The sequence below is a fragment of the Monopterus albus genome, unplaced genomic scaffold, assembly GCF_001952655.1.
Source record: "Monopterus albus unplaced genomic scaffold, M_albus_1.0 scaffold58.1, whole genome shotgun sequence".
Classification (NCBI taxonomy): Eukaryota; Metazoa; Chordata; class Actinopteri; order Synbranchiformes; family Synbranchidae; genus Monopterus; species Monopterus albus.
Genome location: NW_018127938.1, coordinates 1,221,975 through 1,241,552, shown reverse-complemented (window position 1 = coordinate 1,241,552; position 19,578 = coordinate 1,221,975). Strand labels below are relative to the sequence as shown.

General features: G+C 40.0%; 2 protein-coding genes across 4 annotated transcripts in view; one reads left to right on the top strand and one right to left on the bottom strand.

The window, feature by feature from the left end:
- The window catches only part of atg4c (autophagy related 4C, cysteine peptidase), a 12,026-nt gene extending 2,720 nt beyond the window's left edge, over positions 1-9,306 (bottom strand). The window contains exons 1-11 of the mRNA XM_020602699.1: positions 9,129-9,306; positions 8,902-9,023; positions 8,243-8,326; positions 6,403-6,633; positions 4,346-4,673; positions 4,294-4,301; positions 3,937-3,993; positions 2,669-2,871; positions 2,314-2,392; positions 1,466-1,542; positions 887-1,006 (exon numbers count right to left, since the gene is read on the bottom strand). Of these exons, the coding sequence (XP_020458355.1) occupies positions 887-1,006; positions 1,466-1,542; positions 2,314-2,392; positions 2,669-2,871; positions 3,937-3,993; positions 4,294-4,301; positions 4,346-4,673; positions 6,403-6,633; positions 8,243-8,326; positions 8,902-8,977 (1,263 nt within the window). The 5' untranslated portion in view covers positions 8,978-9,023; positions 9,129-9,306. The remainder of the gene's footprint in view (positions 1-886; positions 1,007-1,465; positions 1,543-2,313; positions 2,393-2,668; positions 2,872-3,936; positions 3,994-4,293; positions 4,302-4,345; positions 4,674-6,402; positions 6,634-8,242; positions 8,327-8,901; positions 9,024-9,128) is intronic.
- Positions 9,307-10,630: 1,324 nt separating this feature from the next.
- The window catches only part of dock7 (dedicator of cytokinesis 7), a 46,997-nt gene continuing 38,049 nt past the window's right edge, over positions 10,631-19,578 (top strand). For all 3 annotated transcript variants that reach the window (XM_020602734.1, XM_020602731.1, XM_020602733.1), the window contains exons 1-12: positions 10,631-10,796; positions 13,761-13,860; positions 14,718-14,893; positions 15,456-15,524; positions 15,653-15,782; positions 16,115-16,327; positions 16,638-16,723; positions 16,822-16,888; positions 17,344-17,493; positions 17,829-17,909; positions 18,594-18,756; positions 19,340-19,482. In XM_020602734.1, coding sequence (XP_020458390.1) covers positions 10,759-10,796; positions 13,761-13,860; positions 14,718-14,893; positions 15,456-15,524; positions 15,653-15,782; positions 16,115-16,327; positions 16,638-16,723; positions 16,822-16,888; positions 17,344-17,493; positions 17,829-17,909; positions 18,594-18,756; positions 19,340-19,482 — 1,416 coding nt within the window. In that variant the 5' untranslated portion in view covers positions 10,631-10,758. The remainder of the gene's footprint in view (positions 10,797-13,760; positions 13,861-14,717; positions 14,894-15,455; positions 15,525-15,652; positions 15,783-16,114; positions 16,328-16,637; positions 16,724-16,821; positions 16,889-17,343; positions 17,494-17,828; positions 17,910-18,593; positions 18,757-19,339; positions 19,483-19,578) is intronic.

Genomic DNA, 19,578 nt, shown 5'->3' with positions numbered 1-19,578 from the left:
ATGATTTAAAATCTGGCTGTTCAGACCAGGTCATAACTCCAGTTGTCTGCGCATGCACCTCTGCCACTAGCTTGCCACTATTACACATTACTAACTTTGTGTCTCCTTTCTCCCGTAGTGTGTCCTCTCTCTCTCTCCCTGTACCTTTCTGCAGGTTGCCCTGGCCCTGGAGCTCTACGTCTCTGACGAGCAGTCACCGGCCACATCGACCTGATCAGTGTTTGATTGTTGTGTCTTGTTGCTTTTCTTCTTTTGTCTCTCCTTTATCCACTCACCCCAACCGGTCGAGGCAGAAGGCCGCCCACCAAGAGCCGGGGTCTGTCGGAGGTTTCTTCCGTTAAAGGGAGTTTTTCCTCCCCACTGTCGCCAAGTGCTTGCTCAAGGGGGATTTGTTGGGTTTTCCCTATGTAATAATATTGATAACAGTAAGGTCTAGACCTTACTTTGTAAAGTGTCCTGAGATGACTTTTGTTGTGATTTGGCGCTATACAAATAAAATTTGATTTGATTTTATTTGATTTAGACCAATGTTTCAGAGAACTGTTAGTTTTACACCATACTGTATATTTCACAATAGTCTGTCTTCAATTTCAGCACTTAACATAACATGAGGTTTTTTTTTTTTTTTTTTTTTTTTTAATTTGCCACAAGGGACATTTCATTAATTTTATTACACAGAAACAGAGTAAGCATGATACGTTTAAGTTGGGAGGACAACCTAAGGAGCTGATTGTATGAGGAAAGTAAGAACTGAGTCAGACTCATGGCTAAATGGTGCCACCTACTGGTCAACACAAAACAAACAATGAATATATGGTACTATTAAAACAATAATTGACAGGGCAACAGTGGTGAAGTTACTTTAAGATGACCTGCTTTCCCCCACCTTGGACAGCTCTTGGCTGATTCTCTCATAGTCTTGGATGCTTCTAGAGTAGAAACCTATGGTGCAGCTTGGGTCCATCTTGCTGAAAGGCATCTTCTTTGGTGAGGGGCAATGATACGACTAGACAAAAGAGACAAAACACATCTGAAAATATTCATCAGGCTGAGAGGCCAGATAACTGCAGGGCATGCACTCCATGGCAGCGTCAACACAGAAGAAGCTGTATTCTGCATCCTATTTATCTGCTGTCACAGCATCCATAAATATACAACTCTGGTGTGTTGTCACATCGTATACCACAGCATGCAAAAGCATAAAACAAAGTTGCTATGTAGTGCTGTGTGCCGATTTTTATGTATGGGTCCTAAAATATTCAGGCTCACAGTACCTGATCCTGTATTTGTCGTATTTTTCTTAAGTGGCAGTTTCACACATGTGAGTAGCAAATAAATCAGTAGACAGGGACTCAGTAATTGGGCCAAGGGCTGCTATAAGATTCATACCCTTAAGTACTAACAGAAACTATTAAATTCACATTACTAGAGCCCCAGTCAGCTCGTCTGTGTAATTTCACATTACCTGGAGAGGGAAATCGCTGGTGCTGACATCCACAAAAGACTGACAGTAATGAGGGTCCATGTAAATCAAGCTGTCATCTGCAAGGACAAAACAAAAGACAAGTTATTCAAAAACATCGGATTATTACAAAAACGTGCTTCTCCAATTTCTATGCAGAGTAGCTCAAAGTCACCCGCCTGGCCTACTGTTAGGCTTGTGTGCGTCAAATGTGCCTCCCAGAAGGTTGTTGCTTTTTAATATCCACCAGGGTGGATTAAATTCTGCATAATCAGATGCGTTTGTACAAGCACATTCTTTACACCCACAAAAAAGAGATTGTCATTTAATTTTTGTGTGGGGGAATTACTTTTACAAACACACAATTATATTCGACCATTTGCATATGATAAATGCAGCGCTGAGCTGCGCCTTGGCAGGTAGAATGTATTGCTTGTCATTTAGACATCATCCACCACTGTATTTCAAATTGGTAAAATGTAAATGCGTAAATATTGACTGCCAAGATGTACAACTGAAGGTTCCTCCTGGCTCCTGAAGGTGATGAAGAGTGGCTCACTTTGGGGCCCTGCTGAAATTTAATGCATGCATCTTATGGAAATCAATTACAGCTCACAACTCAGGAGGTTTACTTGTGATAAATGGGTGAGGCTTTGATGGGTCAGAGAGAATAAAGCAAGCCCTGCTTCACTTTATTCCATTTCCACTCCTCTCTATTTTCCTCATCCAAACAGGAATACATAACTTACTTTGTCTCTTCACATAAAAAGGGTATTTTATGCAAAGTAATCTGCTGTTCACACCAACCTCTTTCTGTGTGTCTTTCAGTTTTCCATGACGTTAAGACTAACCTTGAAATCCTACAAAGTAGCAGGCCTGTTTGGGCTTCCCTCCGATGATGCCTATGCAATACTCCAGACTCAATATGCTCTAAATGAGCAGAGAAGGACAGAAGAGCACACAGTATTAAATAATTTCATTTCGTTTCCCACTGGCTACATTTCAATGGCATAAAAACATATTTTAAACTCACCCTTCTCCATAGTGACCACTTCCTATTCACAGTGTAATTATTCCTACTTACTTTTCCCCTGTGAAACATCTTACTGCTGTAGCTTTGTTCTTAAATATGTGAGTGCTTGTAAAACCCTGTCATAAAAAAAAAGTAAGTTCAAACTTCACCCTTTATCTACAGGTATCTCTCACCTTTGTAAAGTCAAAGTACTCTGGGTTCGTCTTCTCCCCTCCCAGCCTCACAGGGATGAGGATGATGACGGCTCGGCTGTCTGGCAAGGCGGAGGCAGAGGCTGGTTGGTTATTTAGTGGCGGAGGAGGGGCATCTGATCTCTCAGCATAGGTTTGCTCTTCTCTTGGTGGCCTGTGGCTGTCAACAACATCAGCACTGTACACTGTGGAGGATCAATAACACAAAGGTCAGCTGGAGGTCATTCTGTCCGACTCCTTGTCAACCTCTCAGTCTGTTAGACTGGCTCTTAATCCATTTTCATTTTTGTACCATTCCTGGTTTTTCAGTTATGTATGGTGGCTTATGTTTTTGTCCATAAGACACTAACTTGTGCCAATATTTAATCTTTATAGCAGTAAAATGTTGTGGATGCCATGTAAATGACTGCACCTTGTAATATTTATTGTCTTTTAACATTAACAGAAAACCTCTCCATTCTTCTCCATCCACAAGTATCTTAAAAATGTCATTTTTAATGTTTTTTTCCCCTTTTGTATGGCTTGTGTATTCTTTCAGGTTGAATCAATTCCTCTGAAAGATCATTTTGTTTTTGCTCTATCATTATACAGTGAAATTACCATACCCAGCTTACTTCTTAATTCTATTAGCGCTACAGGTAATTCTTATTTTCATTATCAATTAATGTGTCAGTTACTATTACAATTACTAATTTAATCACTTCTCTAAGGGTCAGATAAATTGTAAAATGTCACAATGTCTCCAAATCGCTTGTTATGACCAAACAACAGCCCCAAACCCAAAGACATCCAGTTCATAGTGTTTCACATTTTTGCTTGGTAAATCATTAATAACTGTTTATGAACATTGTTGACATTTTAATAACAGAATAATTTTTCTGCCCTAAACTCCATCACAGCATCATATTGTCAAGAGCACACAAGTTAAATTCACTCCCATTTTCTCTCTGTGACTAGTAGAAATCCTGTAACACACCAAAGCACTTGCTCTCACGCAAACATATCTTCAACTCTAGTGACTGAGAGGACAAACATGAATCAAAACACAGGTTACTGAGGTTAAGAAGAGGTTAGAGCAGGAGGTTATAGATTTGGAATGGATCTGTTTGTTGGGGAATAGACGCAGTTAAACTCATGTCACCACTCTCAACAGCTCCTCTGTCTCCCAGGAGCAGAGAGGTGGTGGAAAAACAAGGGTCAGTTTGGGCATCGTGCCCAGTATCCTGCAACAGCGAGCTCATCTTTCATACCTGTGCAGTCCTGGGAGACATAGGCAGTTATACCCGCCAAGAAGTTTATATCTGAAGCTGAAGGTGAGGTTATGGGCTTGAAATTAATGAGCATTTTTGAAAAATAAATAAAATCACAGTAATGTATACACATATTAATGCCTTAACAAAAGGGTTGGAAGTAACAGCACTGTGGTTATTAACTCGTATACAGGTAAATTATATTTATCTGCATCATTATATTTTTCTTTTGATACCATCTTCCTTTACACAGATACTTAAAATCCATAGCCCAAATTTTTGCTGAAATATTGGAATTGTAACAGTAATAGTAGTGAAATGATTAGTTGATCAATATTTGTGACTTAACAAAATTGCCTGCAAGCCTGTAACAAGTGTGATTAATCTCTGATAAAATTTTTAGACTTACTTGATGATATGTGCCACCACAGCAGGTCCATACCAGTCTCCTGCCCGTTTCCTCATCGTCAGGCCTAAGTGGACCAGCCGGTGAAGGCCAAACTGAGCTGAGGAGCTGTCCCCAAACCAGGACACCAGAGCCCGGTGGTGCATCTCTTGGGCATGTGCCTCTGCTCCAGATCCGGGCACCAGGGCCTGGGGCAATGGTCCATGGTCAGAGGGCCTCAGGGAACCATGCAGAGAAGCCTCCAGAGAGGCCACCATACGTTTGGCTGCAGTGGTAGTCCATGTCTCTGTGTCTAAAGGCTGGAGCGTCAGTGCCTCTGACCAGGTCCAGTCTGTGGAGGAAACAAAATCATGTATAAACGTTAGGCTGCAACAAACATGAGAGAGAGAACACAGATACAAATTCTGGCCCAATAACTGCGTTACCTTAACTACTTAATGAAAGATGTGATGATCAATTTCCAGTCTTTATATAGATGTCATTTAAATGTGGCTATTAGACATCCAGAATGGATTCAGACACTTTTACTTTTTGTACCCTTTGTGTTGAAAACATTCTCTAGGACTTTTTGCAAATGCACTAAAAAAAAAAGAAAATCAAAGACTGAACTCTCTCATTTACAAAAGTATTCAGAGCCCCTGCTGTGGCTCTCCAACCTGTAGTTGGGTGTATCCTGTTTGTGTTGAGGCAGGGTATGAAACCACTTCTAAAGCTTTGCATTTTCCCCAAACAGGATTTATAGGACTAACACCAGGAGGAAAAAGATTTTCTGCTCTAATGAGACAAAAAAGTGAATCCTTTGGGCAGAACTCCAAGTACTATGTCTGAAGAACAGCAGGCATTGCACTTCACTTGACTAACACCATGCCTGCAGTGAAGCATGTGGTGGCAACACTGTGCTATGAGGGTGCTTCTCAGCAGCAGGGACAAGGGGACTGGTCAGAACTGAGGGAAGGGTGAATGCAACCAAACACAGAGGACTCTGAAGAAAACACTCCTATGAGGTGAGGGTTCACCTTTCAGCACGGCACAGAACCAAACCATACAACTAGAACAACACAGGAGTGACTTTGGGGCAAGTCTCTGACTGTCCTCGACTGGCTGAGACTTAAACATTATAGAACATCTGTGGAGACGCTTGAAGATGGCTGTTGACAGATGCTTTCCATCCAGTCTCATGGAGCTAGAGAGGATCTGCCAGGAAGAATGGGACAAACTGCTCCAATCCACATGTGCAAAATGTGTATCGACTCACCAAGAAGACATGAAACTGTAAGTGCTGCTAAAAGGGCTTCTACAAGGTACGAAATTAAGGGTCTTAATTAATTAGCAAAAAAATATTTCAAAAAATGTTCATTTTGTCATTAGGGGAATTGAGTGTGGATTAGTGGGCAAAAATAGTAATTGCATCAATTTTAAATGACATCTACATCACAATACAGTGCAAAAAGTGAAGGGGTCTTAATACTTCCTGAAGCCACTGTATATCTTGAACTCCAGAAAAGAGTTAATGATGTTTAAATTCCTCACCTTAATATTAATGAAGGAAAAGGCAGCTGGTTTCCAAACTCTATGATCAAATGAAGGACCAACTGTTATTTGACGATCTGACTCCTCTCTGACTGTGATCATTTAGCACAATGTTCCAGTTCAATGTTCCATTAGGAACAAGAAATCCTTTAAAATTTAAGGATTTTGCCTAAAACAAACAGAACCATGTGTGTTTCAGTAACTGAATCGGTGTAGTTCTATTCATTTGGAAGTTTGAATGTCCCAGTATTGCACTTTAACGGCGCCTTAGCCTTACAAACAGGGTGTGAACTGATGCTGAAGAGAATGGAAGTGGCCCAAGCTATAAAATGGCCCAAAGTAGAATCAGAAGTATAACAAAATGAAACTCTCAAAACTGGCTACAAGTCTGGTCTCCTGCACAGAAAGAAAGAACTGAACTAAATGGAAACGAAGAAACTTAAAATGAGGCACATTTACAGTGTCTAAAATTAGTTTGTACCTGGTAACATAACACGATGACACTGGATTGTTTACGTCATTTAACTCACCTCTGCCCAAGAAGTGCAGGATAAGCGCCTGAGCGAGCATCATCTGTCCAGCTCTCAGCATGCACCCCCAGCCGCAGTCTGAGGTCAGGGTGGAGCCGGGCAGGGGAGGGAACTCGCTCCTGTAGGTCAGCCACACTCGAGATGTGAAATCCTTTCGGAACGCATCCACATCCCCCACAATGAAGTCCTCATCAGAGGCTTCATAACAGGTTTCTGTAGAACCATCATCATCTGAGGCAAACAAATGAACAAGTGAAACTTTTTTGCTGTTAACTTTTTCATGTTGTGTCCTCTGGAAATTATAAATCTGCTACCTAATATTATGTATTATTAAAGCTTACAGTATGTAACTTCTTTCAAATATTTTTGTTGTAGAAATCTGCTCCAAAACTTTAATGTGGAGAGGAGTTGTTGAAGCCTCCTGTGACCCAGACTCACTGAGCAGCGCTGGCAGCAGTGCAGCGATATCAGCTTCTAAAAGGTTTTGAATAGGACTGACCTTTCTAACCAATCAGATTTTCAATTATTTCTGCTTCATCAGTAAGTTTTGTTGCATTCTCATTTCTTGTAATTTCATAACAAAAAATATCTGAAGAGCTGGACAGAGCGTGGTGGAGCAGGGAGAGGGAGCGCTGGGAGAGGCAGAGTGGACTGATTTGTTGTTTCATGCTAGTGCTGCCTTAAGTTACATTCTGTAGCTTTAATTCCAAGGTTGCGCTTACTATTTCTATTTTAGACCTAATCTGCAAGTCTGTGTCCCAAGTTGGACAATTACATAATACAACTGTAACCTGCACCAAAAAAAGTACTATTCAACTGTTGTGGCTAGAATGTGATACTGACTAAATTCATTCAGACAAATCATCCCAATTTAAGTAATCATTTAATATTACAATTATTCTGAACAGAGTAGTAGTTAAATAGGTAATCTGGGAGTTAGGGAACAGAGAACAGAATCACTCCTCCTGCAATGGGATAGATAAAGTATTAAATAAGAAGATTGTCAGAGCGCCAGTCAGTCCAGAATCAGTCCGTCCGTCCGTGAGTCCAGAATCAGTCCGTCCGTCCGTCCGTCCGTGAGTCCAGAATCAGCCCGGCTGTCCGTGAGTCCAGAATCAGTCCGTCCGTCCTTGTCGGGGGTCTAGTCAGTCCTGAGTTCGTTCCCCCTACCCCCCGGCCGGGTCTACGGTACACTTTCACGGTAGCACTCTCATCCTCTCTTCTTCTCTTCTTCGCCCACTAACCCAGCTATCCTAGCCTTTATCTGCTCGCAGTTACACAGCCTTCTATGGCCTGAGCCAGAGACACAGTCTCATGCCAGCTCCACACCCCTTCTTCTGAGCATTGTCTAAAATGTCCAGTACATGAACTTCTAGGTCGCATTGACCTAGCGCACATTTCCTTTTTCTAAACCTGAACAGAGGAACACAAACCATTCACATAAGGCTGAAGCTATGTCCAGTCCCCATTTAAGGAGGAAGTTGCTCTGGATGTTTACTGATAAATTAAACAAGGGGGACACAATCCAAGATATTCTTGTTTGAGCAAGAGAAAAGAAACAGATCAAGCTTACATAAACACTTAGCTCACCCTTACATACTGTAACTATTACAAATAATATCTATACATGAACTACATACTATTCCATTACATATTACCTCTGGACTGGTACCTTGTTTATTTTTAACCACTACACAACATTTTCCCTCTCTTTCACTACCTAAATATCTGTGAAAGTACTTGTCTGACAATAACTATGCATGCCAATGACATTACAGGTCATGCAGTCTTTGTGTCTTTTTTCGTTGTAAATGTGTGTGCATATGCATGCACAACATACCGTCAGACTTAAAATGGTAACATTTTCCAAGGAGCAGCACTGGAGAATTTCGGCTGAATGCAGTCTTTGATTTCAGAGCCCAACCTAAGATACACAATAGACAGACAATATATCATGGTTAGGTGATGATAGTTAAACAAAAAGGCACACCTACTGCAGAACATCTATAAATCACTGTTCTGGCTTGGTCCTGAGATTCCTGCCTACTACAGTATTCCGTTTTTCTCCACTTCCTGTTACATTAAAGGCAGGGAATAACCACTGTGTTGTGAAAACGTAAATTAAACTTAAGTCTGAGCTGAAAGAATACAATGTCACACACAAACCACTGTAGACAGTGTGGCAAAGGACTATTTTAAAGGGTGACTCAACAGCACTAGCTTGTCTCATTGAATTCTGGTGGTTGTTTTTATTTGTGCTGTTTCTTGTGTCTGCAGTACACATTACTGTTGATCTCTCTGCATTTCAGCTGTATCAAAAAAATCAAAACTGAGTTATTCTAATTATTCAAATTTAGTCAAGAAAAGTAGTTTGTGAACTATGTGGACAGATTGAAACAGCACAGCAGTGATGCATGAAAACATTAGATACAGGACAGGGAGTACTAAGCCTGGGTGATTGGTGTGCGCGTGTGTGCTGGCCTCGAGCAAATTACTTACTGTACTTCACATTGTGCCACACTGACAAGAACTTTGTCTTCAATTTTTCCACCTCGTCGCTCCCTTTATTCTCCATTTGCACCGGCGAGAGATGGAACCCATTCCCACACAGCACACACACACTGGTACACAGTGCATACGTACATAATGTTACATACACAGAGTTGAGTGTAGCAGTATCACTTCACAATAAAAGAATACACAGCTTGTAGTGAGCACAGCGTTACCTTTGAGCGTTTCCGATCCAGCTGTTTTCTTTTCACATCTGCCCTGTAGCTCTATACTAAAGTTCAAACCTCATATTATAATATACAAATAACTTAACATTATCTATCACTCATGACTTGCCGTGCAACATATCACAGTCTTATGACTGCCAGTATTTATACAGAGGAAGTAGAAAAGTCACGTCACATGATCTCGCGGTGTTTTCCCCGGGACCAAGGACGAGAAGAGGGAGCAGGTCGAGGACGACTGGACCACCCGCGCGGGCGGCGTTTTAACTTTTCACGCTATGTTTAATGAATACGATGCTTGCTTGGGTTATTCCGCGTTACAAAACAGGCGCTCTGTGATTAATAGAGGCGGGGATTCAAAATTAATTATCCCCATTACCTTGCTGTTCTTACATTATGATCTTGATAAAAATAAAATCAAATCAAATTTTATTTGTATAGCGCCAAATCACAACAAAAGTCATCTCAGGACACTTTACAAAGTAAGGTCTAGACCTTACTGTTATCAATATTATTACATAGGGAAAACCCAACAAATAGTCATCCAAAAATAAGTTCACATCATAAAACACAAGCATATAAATTAAATTGTACCAATTTAAAGAGATTTAATTGGGATATACTGACTGGTCACTTTTGCTATTAAAATATGGAACCCAAGTCTGTGTAAATTATAGTCTTCTTATACTGTATTTTATTTTTGCATGCAAGCCACTCTTAAAAAAGATTTCCTGATATAAGTGACATCAATTAGACTTCAGTTTTGAAATAAAGCTCAAACCGTGCACCTTTCTTAGTTCAAAAGAAGCACAGTTATGTGCGTGTGCATGACAGATTTAGTTTTCTCTTCTTGTGTTTGTTAAAGTCATTATTGCATAAGGAAAATTTGATATCTTACAAATTTATATTGCAGAATAAAAAAGCTGGCACGAAATGCTTCTAGTGGATACTCAAAAAGTGGTTACTTGAGAGAAAAGGGTTCAAAAGTAAACTGACAAATAAAAACATCACTGACTCCAAAGCTGCAACAAATCTACAGAAAACGAATTTGCAACTATTTGACTAATTAAATAATAGTTTTTATAATCTTTAAGCAAACATTTAGAGGTTCCAGTTTCTCCAATGTGAGGATTTTATGCTTTTATTTGTCATACAGTAAACATAACATCTTTGAGTTTTGAGCTGCTGGGCGGACAGACATCTATAATTGAGAACGTAAAAACTGTTAAAATAAACTTGAACTTTATCCTTTATATTGTGACTTTATGTTTAATATTGTGTGTATTTTGTACTACCTAAAATGCCTTTCATAGCTAGTCTGGTGTAGCCTATGTCTAATCTCCTAGGTAAATTCATACAATAAGAATGAAAAAGGCATATTTGCAAACTTCCCAGTACCAGTGCAAATGTTAAATGAAATTTACAAGGGTCAAAATTATGTTTTCATCTCTAAATAAAGCCATCATGGGGTGTGTTCTGCTGCACACCATTACAGTCATTACGGTAATGATCCCATTCTCCCGTTTCCACTTCTCCCAGTGGCCGTAGTGAATGGGTGGAGAGTGGAGTCCTCCTGCTGCCTGCTTGGGATTTTCTTTAAAGCACATTAGCGCTGGCTGCCATGGCTGAACGCCGCGCCTTCGCCCAAAAAATCAGCAGGTAAAGTCTTGAGACCCTGTGGCAAGCTCGTAAAAGACACAGTGAGCACTTTATAGCTTTCCTATAGGTGTTTTTCCGACCACCGCTAAGGGAGCCCTGTGAAGCAGGCCCAGTCGTCATCATAGCCTGGCTGCTCCCAGCTAGCTGTTTGTTAGCCACATCGGCAAAGATGCTCAGACCCACCCAGACAGACAGCGCCACTGCTAGCTGCTGCTCTTGTTTTGTCCTATTGGATGCTAACAAATGGACGAGATTAAATGTCGTTGTAATGAATGTATTCTGGCCAGAAGAGTAGTTAGGTTTCTAATAATGATCTGCACCGAAAAGCACTTAAGCCGTTAATTTTGGACAGCTAGTTAGCTGTCTTGCCAACAGTAGCTAACGATAGGCGGCTAGGTACTACAGTTGAGTTAATTTTATGTTTTAAGCAAGACCTCATTTACAGGATAGAGCAAATATCTGTAAGACAGTAAGCCTGGGAGCAAAAGCCTCCCCCAGCAGCTATCTAATGGAAATATTATAATTTCTTCCCCGCCCTCAGACAGATCTAAGTAATCTCTTTAACAAAGGGCTTTGTGCTAGCTGTCAAAGATCATTATCTAGTAGACAGACAGACAGACAGACAGATGGATGGATGGATGTTATGCTTTGCTAGAACTGACCTGTCTCCCACACCTTTTAACATAAGCATGTTTTAGTAACTGTCATTGCTGTTCACTTTTCATTATGAGTCAAGTCATTATAACTTTTAAACAAAGTATTTGCCAGCTAGGTGGTTCAGTCTTCCTCTGAAATAGTGTCATATAAAAATATGAAATTGCTGCTTTGTACAGTACCTGCAGGATGCAATTCTTGGTAGTTATCAGTAAAGGAGGAGTATGCTTTCCTGTCATGGTATGTCCTGTGAATCCAGTTCCTGTTAATCAAAACCCCATCCAGGTATTGGAATTTCATGTTGATTTATTCGCACTGGACATACTCTTCTCATGGCAGGTTATTCAGATGGTGATTCAAAGATTCCTTTTGGAGTCAGCTAACAAACCTGCAGATAAACAAACACAATGATACCAAACATACCTTACAATAATATAATGCCACCTCTTACAACGGTATCAAACTATGGCCTCAAAATTTACGGTAGAAATAGGGAACAACTTTCTGACAAAGTCTCAACAAAAATACTATTATATCCTTCACAAAGGCACATTTATTGATCGCTTATGTATCAGATGACGTTATATTGTGCAAGTCTGTGATATGATATCTCCTGAATATGGACTGTTGGCATCTCAGTGACCCCGGATAAGCAGAGGAAAATGGATGGATGGATGGCATCTCTGACAAATCCTTGAAAAAATAAAAGTCACTACCTTGCTGGTATTAGCCCATTCATTTGGCAGTGAAGAGAGCACCTCTGCTGTGCATGTCTAGGTGTGCTTTTAATACTATTATGAGTTAGCTTATGTTGGGGCAAATTTTGCATCTAAAATTGCTGTGATCTTTGCCCATATGTTTAAATTGCATGTTTCTGCTAAATGTTTTTCTTATATTATGATCTTCAGTTGCCACCAGTTTACATTTTGTTCATGGGATTTGCTTGTGTTGTAGTGATCAAGTTATTCCTCTGTGCAGTGACCAGTAATAAGTAAAGGTCTGCTAAGAGTCAGAGGGGAGGACTGGAATGTGTTTGTTGGTTCAGTGCTTCCGTCTTTCTCCAGTGGTGACAGCACTGTGCTGCAGAGGCCACTGAATCTATACAACACTACATTATCATGTTTAACTTAAGCCGGCAAATAAAGCAACCTTCAGACTAGTTATTGTGATATCGCAGTATGAGCAGTTTGTTGGTTAGAAATACGTAATGAACAACATTATTAATCATAATCATGGATCCTCATAGTGTTTGTGATAGCTGTGCAACATAACCTTGAGTCTTTTGTGTCTGTCCTTTATCCTTGGTTCTAATTTGTGTATTTGTTTGTGTCACTTTGGGCTGGTTGCTGTGTTGTTATTTTGTTCAAGGCAAACGTATCTGAGTGGTTTTGGTGTTTGCTGTGATTTAGAGGAGCTGTATATGAATGTGGCCACAGCAGCAGTTGAACACCAAGAACTTTGTGCTGACCACTAGGGTCCAGAGGTTTTTATGTTTCTCTCCTGTGTGTCTCGGTGTAATATATGATGCTCTCTGAGGTGAAGCTATGAGCGGAGACACAGAGAACAAGAAGCCTAATCCTCAACGTGTATAAGCCTGGTCTTTAACAGTTTAAAGTATTTAAATAGACATGTGCAAAATCCTGCTGTATCAAGGAGTGTTTTTAATATTTAAATATATTTTAATTTAGTACCTGTCTGCCTGCAACATCAAGTTTTAATTTTGATCAGAATCATAAAATGTCTCATAACACAATAATAGTTCTTGATGTTAGCCATTAGCCACATTGTGATGACATTACAGTTTCTTGTGTTCTTCAGCTGTATATGCTGTTATTTAAAAAAGTAATTTTCTAAAGTAAAAGATTAAATATCACCTTGGCTTCATGGTTGAAGACTTTGAGGCTGTTGTTGGTGCCCATGTAGTCCTTGCTAGATTACAAATAATCTTATCAATACAAGGTTGGGAAACTGACACCCATATTTCAAATTGTTCTTTTCTCATACTGACAAAGATTGTTTGTTTTTGTTTTACTGCAGACATTTGAGATCCCAACTGGTAGTTCAGCCTTTGTCTGGTTTGAAAAAAACCTTAATTTTGAAAGTTCATGTTGCTTTATTTAACAATTTTAGGAGGATATTTTTGTCTTCAGTTACACAGGTATCGGGATGTGTTATACATGACTGCCTTGCAGTATTGATCTTGAACATAAGTAGATGTCTTTCAGTACTGCACACTGTAGAATCACCTTTATACTTATTGCTAATCACTAATTACTGTTGTAGTAAAAATAGTCGCTTTTCTCTTTGCAGGACTGTGGCAGCTGAGGTCAGGAAGCAGATAGCAGGCCAATATGGAGGGTCCCCACAACTCTTCAAAAACCTCAGTGCTGGGACAACAACAAGCAATGCAGTGAGTAGTTTCAAAACATCACCTGATAAATTGCCTTCTCACATGACTTTGCATCTTTTGGAAAAAATACAAGCTGTGCTGACTGGAAAACAAACATGTGGTGTGCTCAGGTCACTGACATAGGATTTCTTGGTTGTCATTCTCAAGACTGTCTCTTCTCAGTAGTTCAGTGTTAGTTTACGGAATTCCCTTTGTCATATGCAACCTGTGCCAATGTACAAATAAGTAGAGTATTTTAAGTGTAGTAGTACCTGCTGGGATAAGTGTACTGTAGTTTTAAAGGCTAAGACAGGGGTGTCATTTTAACTTGTTAGTGGTTATTTGAGTTTCTGCATAACTGTTTGTCTCGCAAAATACTGTCATAGATAACCAGTGGCTGCACTGTTTGCCATATCCAGGCTCTGTTGCATTGCTTCTAGGTTTACTAGTATTTGAGCTTAGATGAGATATTTGTTCAAAGGTTAGTGCCAATTGATCTCTAGCTGCTCTGAGCCCACATACAAATCCACAAATACTCCCTCTCTTCTCCTTAATTAGGCTACAGTTAGCTTCTAATTAAACTGCGAAAGACATTTGTATTCAAATTCTTTAAGAAGGCGACAGACAAACTCTCAAACTTCAGGCTGGATTCACACCAACATTGCTCTGTGTAAAAAGTAAAAAAAAAGCTGGATCACTGTGGGGTTTTGACAAAATGATGTGTGGAAAAAAGTTGGCTCTAGTTCAACTTTTTCTACAACACCATGTGACATTTCACAGAAAGACTAATAACCTATAACTCTGCTGCTTCCTAAGAGGTTTTGTGGGGAATTAGAAAACCACTAATCAGCTTTTACCATCTTCTCTTCACCCACCAGGTTCCCCTCACAGAGGCGGTGGAGCCAGTGGATTTTGAGGAGTACCTCATCACTCACCCTCCCATCGTTGAATCGGGTCCCCTGAGAGATCTGATTGAGTTTCCCCCTGATGACATTGAGGTCATCTACACGCCCAGGGAGTGTCGCACAGTGGTACAAGCTGTTCCGGAGGAAGGGTAAGGGTGTTGGATGATTCAGAGATGTTGAGTGTGGAGTTAAAGTACAGTCTCACACCATAATTATTATACCTGTGCTTCTTTTTTTTTTTTTAAATGCTTCCATGCTGGTGACAGTACCTGAATAAATGGGGTGTAAATCCTTGTATAATAAATCCTTCTTTGCTGCATTGTATTAAATACTAAACATGGGAAATTTTATTACTAATCTACCTAATTATAGAAATCAGTATAGTTTATACAGAAGAAACTGTTAATGTGTAACTTTCATGTGTGTTCTGTAAGCCTTTATTATTGCTCTTTGTAACTGTTGGAAAAGCTGTACCAAACACTTAAAAATGACCAACCCGTGGGCTTTATGTCATTGCTTACTGTAGGTCTGGCACTTGGTATTTCAGAAGAGATGTACTGGCTGCAAGTGTACTTCACTGTGACGAGATTAAATGACATCAGTCTAATTACTTATCGTCTTTATTCACATATTGTAGACTAATACACTTGAAGTCTGACTCTTGCTATTAAAATAAAACATGTTTGATTGATTGAATGTGTCTGGCTGCAGGGACACTGATCCTCATGTTAGAGACTGTGTCAGATCCTACACAGAAGACTGGGCCATTGTCAACAGAAAGTAAGGTGTCATCCTGTGATATCTCATTTTTCTCTTTAAAATTGTAATTTTAAAATTATAGCAATTTATAATTATGTAGACGCCTGATTAATATTCTTATTGGTCTCAATGACTGCTTGCTCCTTCAGATATCACAAGCTTGGTACAGGCTTTAACCCCAACACTTTAGACAAGCAGAAGGAGCGTCAGAAAGGCCTGCCCAAACAAGTGTTTGAGGCTGATGAGATGCCAGACAGCAGCAGCTACCAGGATGATCAGGTGCCAAATCATTTACTAATTTAAAAAAAAAATGACCTTAGTACTGTGGTACTGATGTGTAAACATCCACTTCAGCAGGTACAGAGTGGCATGAAGACCACAAGCAGTCCTGGATCATTCTCCAGTTGTGTCAGAAATTTGCTTGCCGTTTCCTCCCTTCTTGGAATGATCTCTTTGATTTGTCTTTATTTTTTAATCCTATTTTAGAATTTCTAATTGGTGATGTGAGGACATTGCTTTGAACAACCACATATACAGTCATACAAGTGTTCCAAATACTGTGTGTATGAGTTGGTATCCCTGCGACTCATATCTGTTAGTTTGTGTTGTAGGATGACCTGAAGCGGCGGTCAATGTCTATAGATGACACGCCACGTGGCAGCTGGGCCTGCAGCATATTTGACTTGAAGAACTCCCTCCCAGATGCCCTCCTCCCTCACCTGCTTGATCGTGCTCCCAATGAGGAGATTGATAGGCATAACGAAGAACAGCGCAAGGCCAATCGCCACCGTGAACTGTTTGCTCTGCACCCTGCCCTTGATGAGGTAAAATACAGCCCCTATGCTTGAATTCCATTTCTGCTAGTCAGCATTTCATTTTCAGGGTAAATTTTGTCATTATTTGTCATATTTGTTCTTGCTACTAATATTTGTAGGTTACTCAATCTAAGCAAGTAAACAAGTTCAACCTTTGTGTTTGAAAACCAGTCCCAGGATGTCAGTAATTTTTGTGTTGTAATTCATACCTTTCCATGAAGTGTTAAGTGTATTTCATTACTGTATGTAAATGCAGAAAATTGGTCATTTTCACTGATATATGTATTTTTTGTATTCAATGTTCTGTGTGAATGTGTAGGAGGAACCCATTGAGCGCCACTGTGTGCCTGAAGTACCTAAAGAACACTTTGGTCAGAGGCTACTAGTCAAGTGTTTGTCCTTGAAGTAAGTGGTGGACATTCTTTTTCAGAAAAAAAGCTTTTTAGCCCTTTTATTTAACTGCTGCTTTCTGCTGACACACTACTTTTTCTTCTCCCTTGAAGGTTTGAGATCGAAATTGAACCGATATTTGCTAGTTTGGCCTTATACGATGTCAAGGAAAAGAAAAAGGTAAGCTGTTATGCTTTCTTCAGTGCCTCTTCAGCCCTGAGTTGTTGGGTCACTTCTGCAAACCATTAAAATTGCTGGGAGGCCAAAACCGATTTGATGAGTGGACTATAAAATGTTATGTTGTGGGCCTGTTATCTTGTGAGAATGTAGTTAAATCACACACTGGAAATATGTATCTATCTGAAGAATCCCATCCAGTTTTGCTTCCTTCTGCGTCCCTTTAGCTGACAAACACTAGAGGGTAGCAGTTGCCTTGATAAGTGGATGTCTGCAAAGAACTCCTTTATTTTACAAGTGACTCGTTTGTCACTGAAATGTTGTTTGTCAGCCACTATAGGCTGTAGCAGCTTGCAGAGACATTCGCTCAAAGATTGTGACTATTAATGGTTGCCATGTTGTACTCGTAGTATTACATTGAATCATATTATAATTACCTGTTTGTATGTGTCCTTCAGATATCGGAGAACTTTTTCTTCGACCTGAACTCTGAGCAGACGAAGGCGATGCTACGTCCACACATTCAGACAGCGGCCATCACTACACTGGCACGCTCTGCTATCTTTTCCATCACCTACCCCTCCCAGGATGTCTTCCTAGTCATCAAGGTAACTTAACTGTTAGACTGTTATTGTTATTTCCTTTGTGGCAGGCAAACTCATTTAAAAAGCCACTTCTGGAGCTTTAACTGGGATTCAGGCAATTTTATGCCCAACTAATTCTAAAAGATAGACTATAAATGGACTTGAATACTGGTACTTTCTTCATTCAAAAAGAATATTTGTTGGTCAAATACAATACGACCTGCAATTTTCTGTCTTAAGTTTCCAAAAGAGAGTGTTGTCTTACATGCAGGCTGACGCGGTCACTGTTTACCCTGTGTATCACATCACTGCTGTGTGTGAATGTGGTAACTTACAGCTATGTGTACTTTGTCTTCCAGCTGGAAAAGGTACTGCAGCAAGGTGATATTGGAGAGTGTGCTGAGCCCTACATGGTCTTCAAAGAGTCAGATGCTGCCAAGGTATGGTTACTGTGAAGTATAGAATATAAAGTATTATGGAGTCTTGTCTTATAAGATAATAAAAACATGGTTTCTTATCCCTTACATTAGCCACATTTTAAATAGTTTTAAAACTCTATCCCTGTCTTTGGCAGTGTTACCCACTTTATCACCTAAATGTTCAGTGTATAATCATGTTTTGACTAGGGCTGCACGATAAATCGTTTTGTGAGTGTGATTTAGATCCCTGTGCGATATCAGTCTCACATGACAATGATTCTGCCGTGTTTACATTAGCAATGAGATTCCTTGCATCCAATTAATAACTACAACAAATAACTGCAAAGTGATTTGTTGCAGCCTCAACTACTATTTGGCACTAAGTGTATAGTGCAGGCAGCGCATTGTTTGAAAAATAGTTGCAGGAGGGCACAGAATACCTTTCACAATGTCAAACATGTTGGATTTGTTTTTAAATCAGTCTCTCTTCCTGTCTACAGCTCGCCACGTGATGTAAAAAAGGAGCACTTGATTTGATGCAAGCCATCGCCCTGTTAATGCAAACACAGCAGAATTATTGTCACGTGAAACCGAGTTCACATTGGGATCTAAATCATGCTCACAAAATGATTTATCATGAAGCTCTTGTTTTGACATATGTGTTAATCTGCACACATACAGTTTATAACTTGTGTTTTGTTGTAGAATAAAGAGAAGCTGGAGAAGCTTCGCAGCCAGTCAGAGCAGTTCTGCCAACGTTTGGGCCGCTACCGAATGCCCTTTGCTTGGACCGCTATCCATCTAATGAACATTGTTAACAGTGCTGGCAGTCTTGAGCGAGACACAGAGCTGGAGATGAGCCTCTCAGGTCTGATATTTCCTTTAAAGTAACCTGTTGGAAGTTTATATATATATTTCTCAGCATCAGGTCATAAGCATTCACAATGTGGAGGCACAAAAAAACTGGAGGCAATGTTTTTTATGCTCCTATCCACTCACAGCCACAGTGGAACATATGTAGTTATTAAGGGACAGAGACTGTAACAGAGACCTGGAAGTCACGCATAAGGCTCGTGGGCTAATGAATATATTGCTACACTTATTTATCTAAAAATCAACTTTCCAACTGCAAACAGTGCAGAAAGCAAATTCAGACAGCGCAAAACATCCAAGCAGAGTACCCGGCAATATTGATCCGCGGTGTGTTATTTTGAGTTTGATCCTTGGTATTTATTTAACCTTTGACCTTGCAAGATATCTTTGGTGCTGACTCTGTCGGCTGCCTTTTTGTTGCTAGACGTATCAGAGAACTATATACGCTGTTACATGAGACTGAAATATGGTAGCAATCCTTAGCCTGTTTTAGCAACCCCAGAAAGAAAAAGCTATCAATAAACAGAAATGAAGAAAGTTCAAATATTGTTATTTTTTTTATGTGTGTCTATGTTCAGAGCGAAAAGGCTCATGGTCAGAACGGAGGAACTCAAGCATCATGGGAAGGCGCTCCCTGGAGAGGACTACAAGTGGAGATGAGTCGTGTAGTCTGACAGGCTTTAGACCTGCAACACTTACCATCACCAACTTCTTCAAACAGGTCTTCACAACCACATACTAACCACATAAACACAGTTATGAACTATATCTACTTCATATGCTGTTAGCAATCAAACACAGGGATTTATCCCCTATC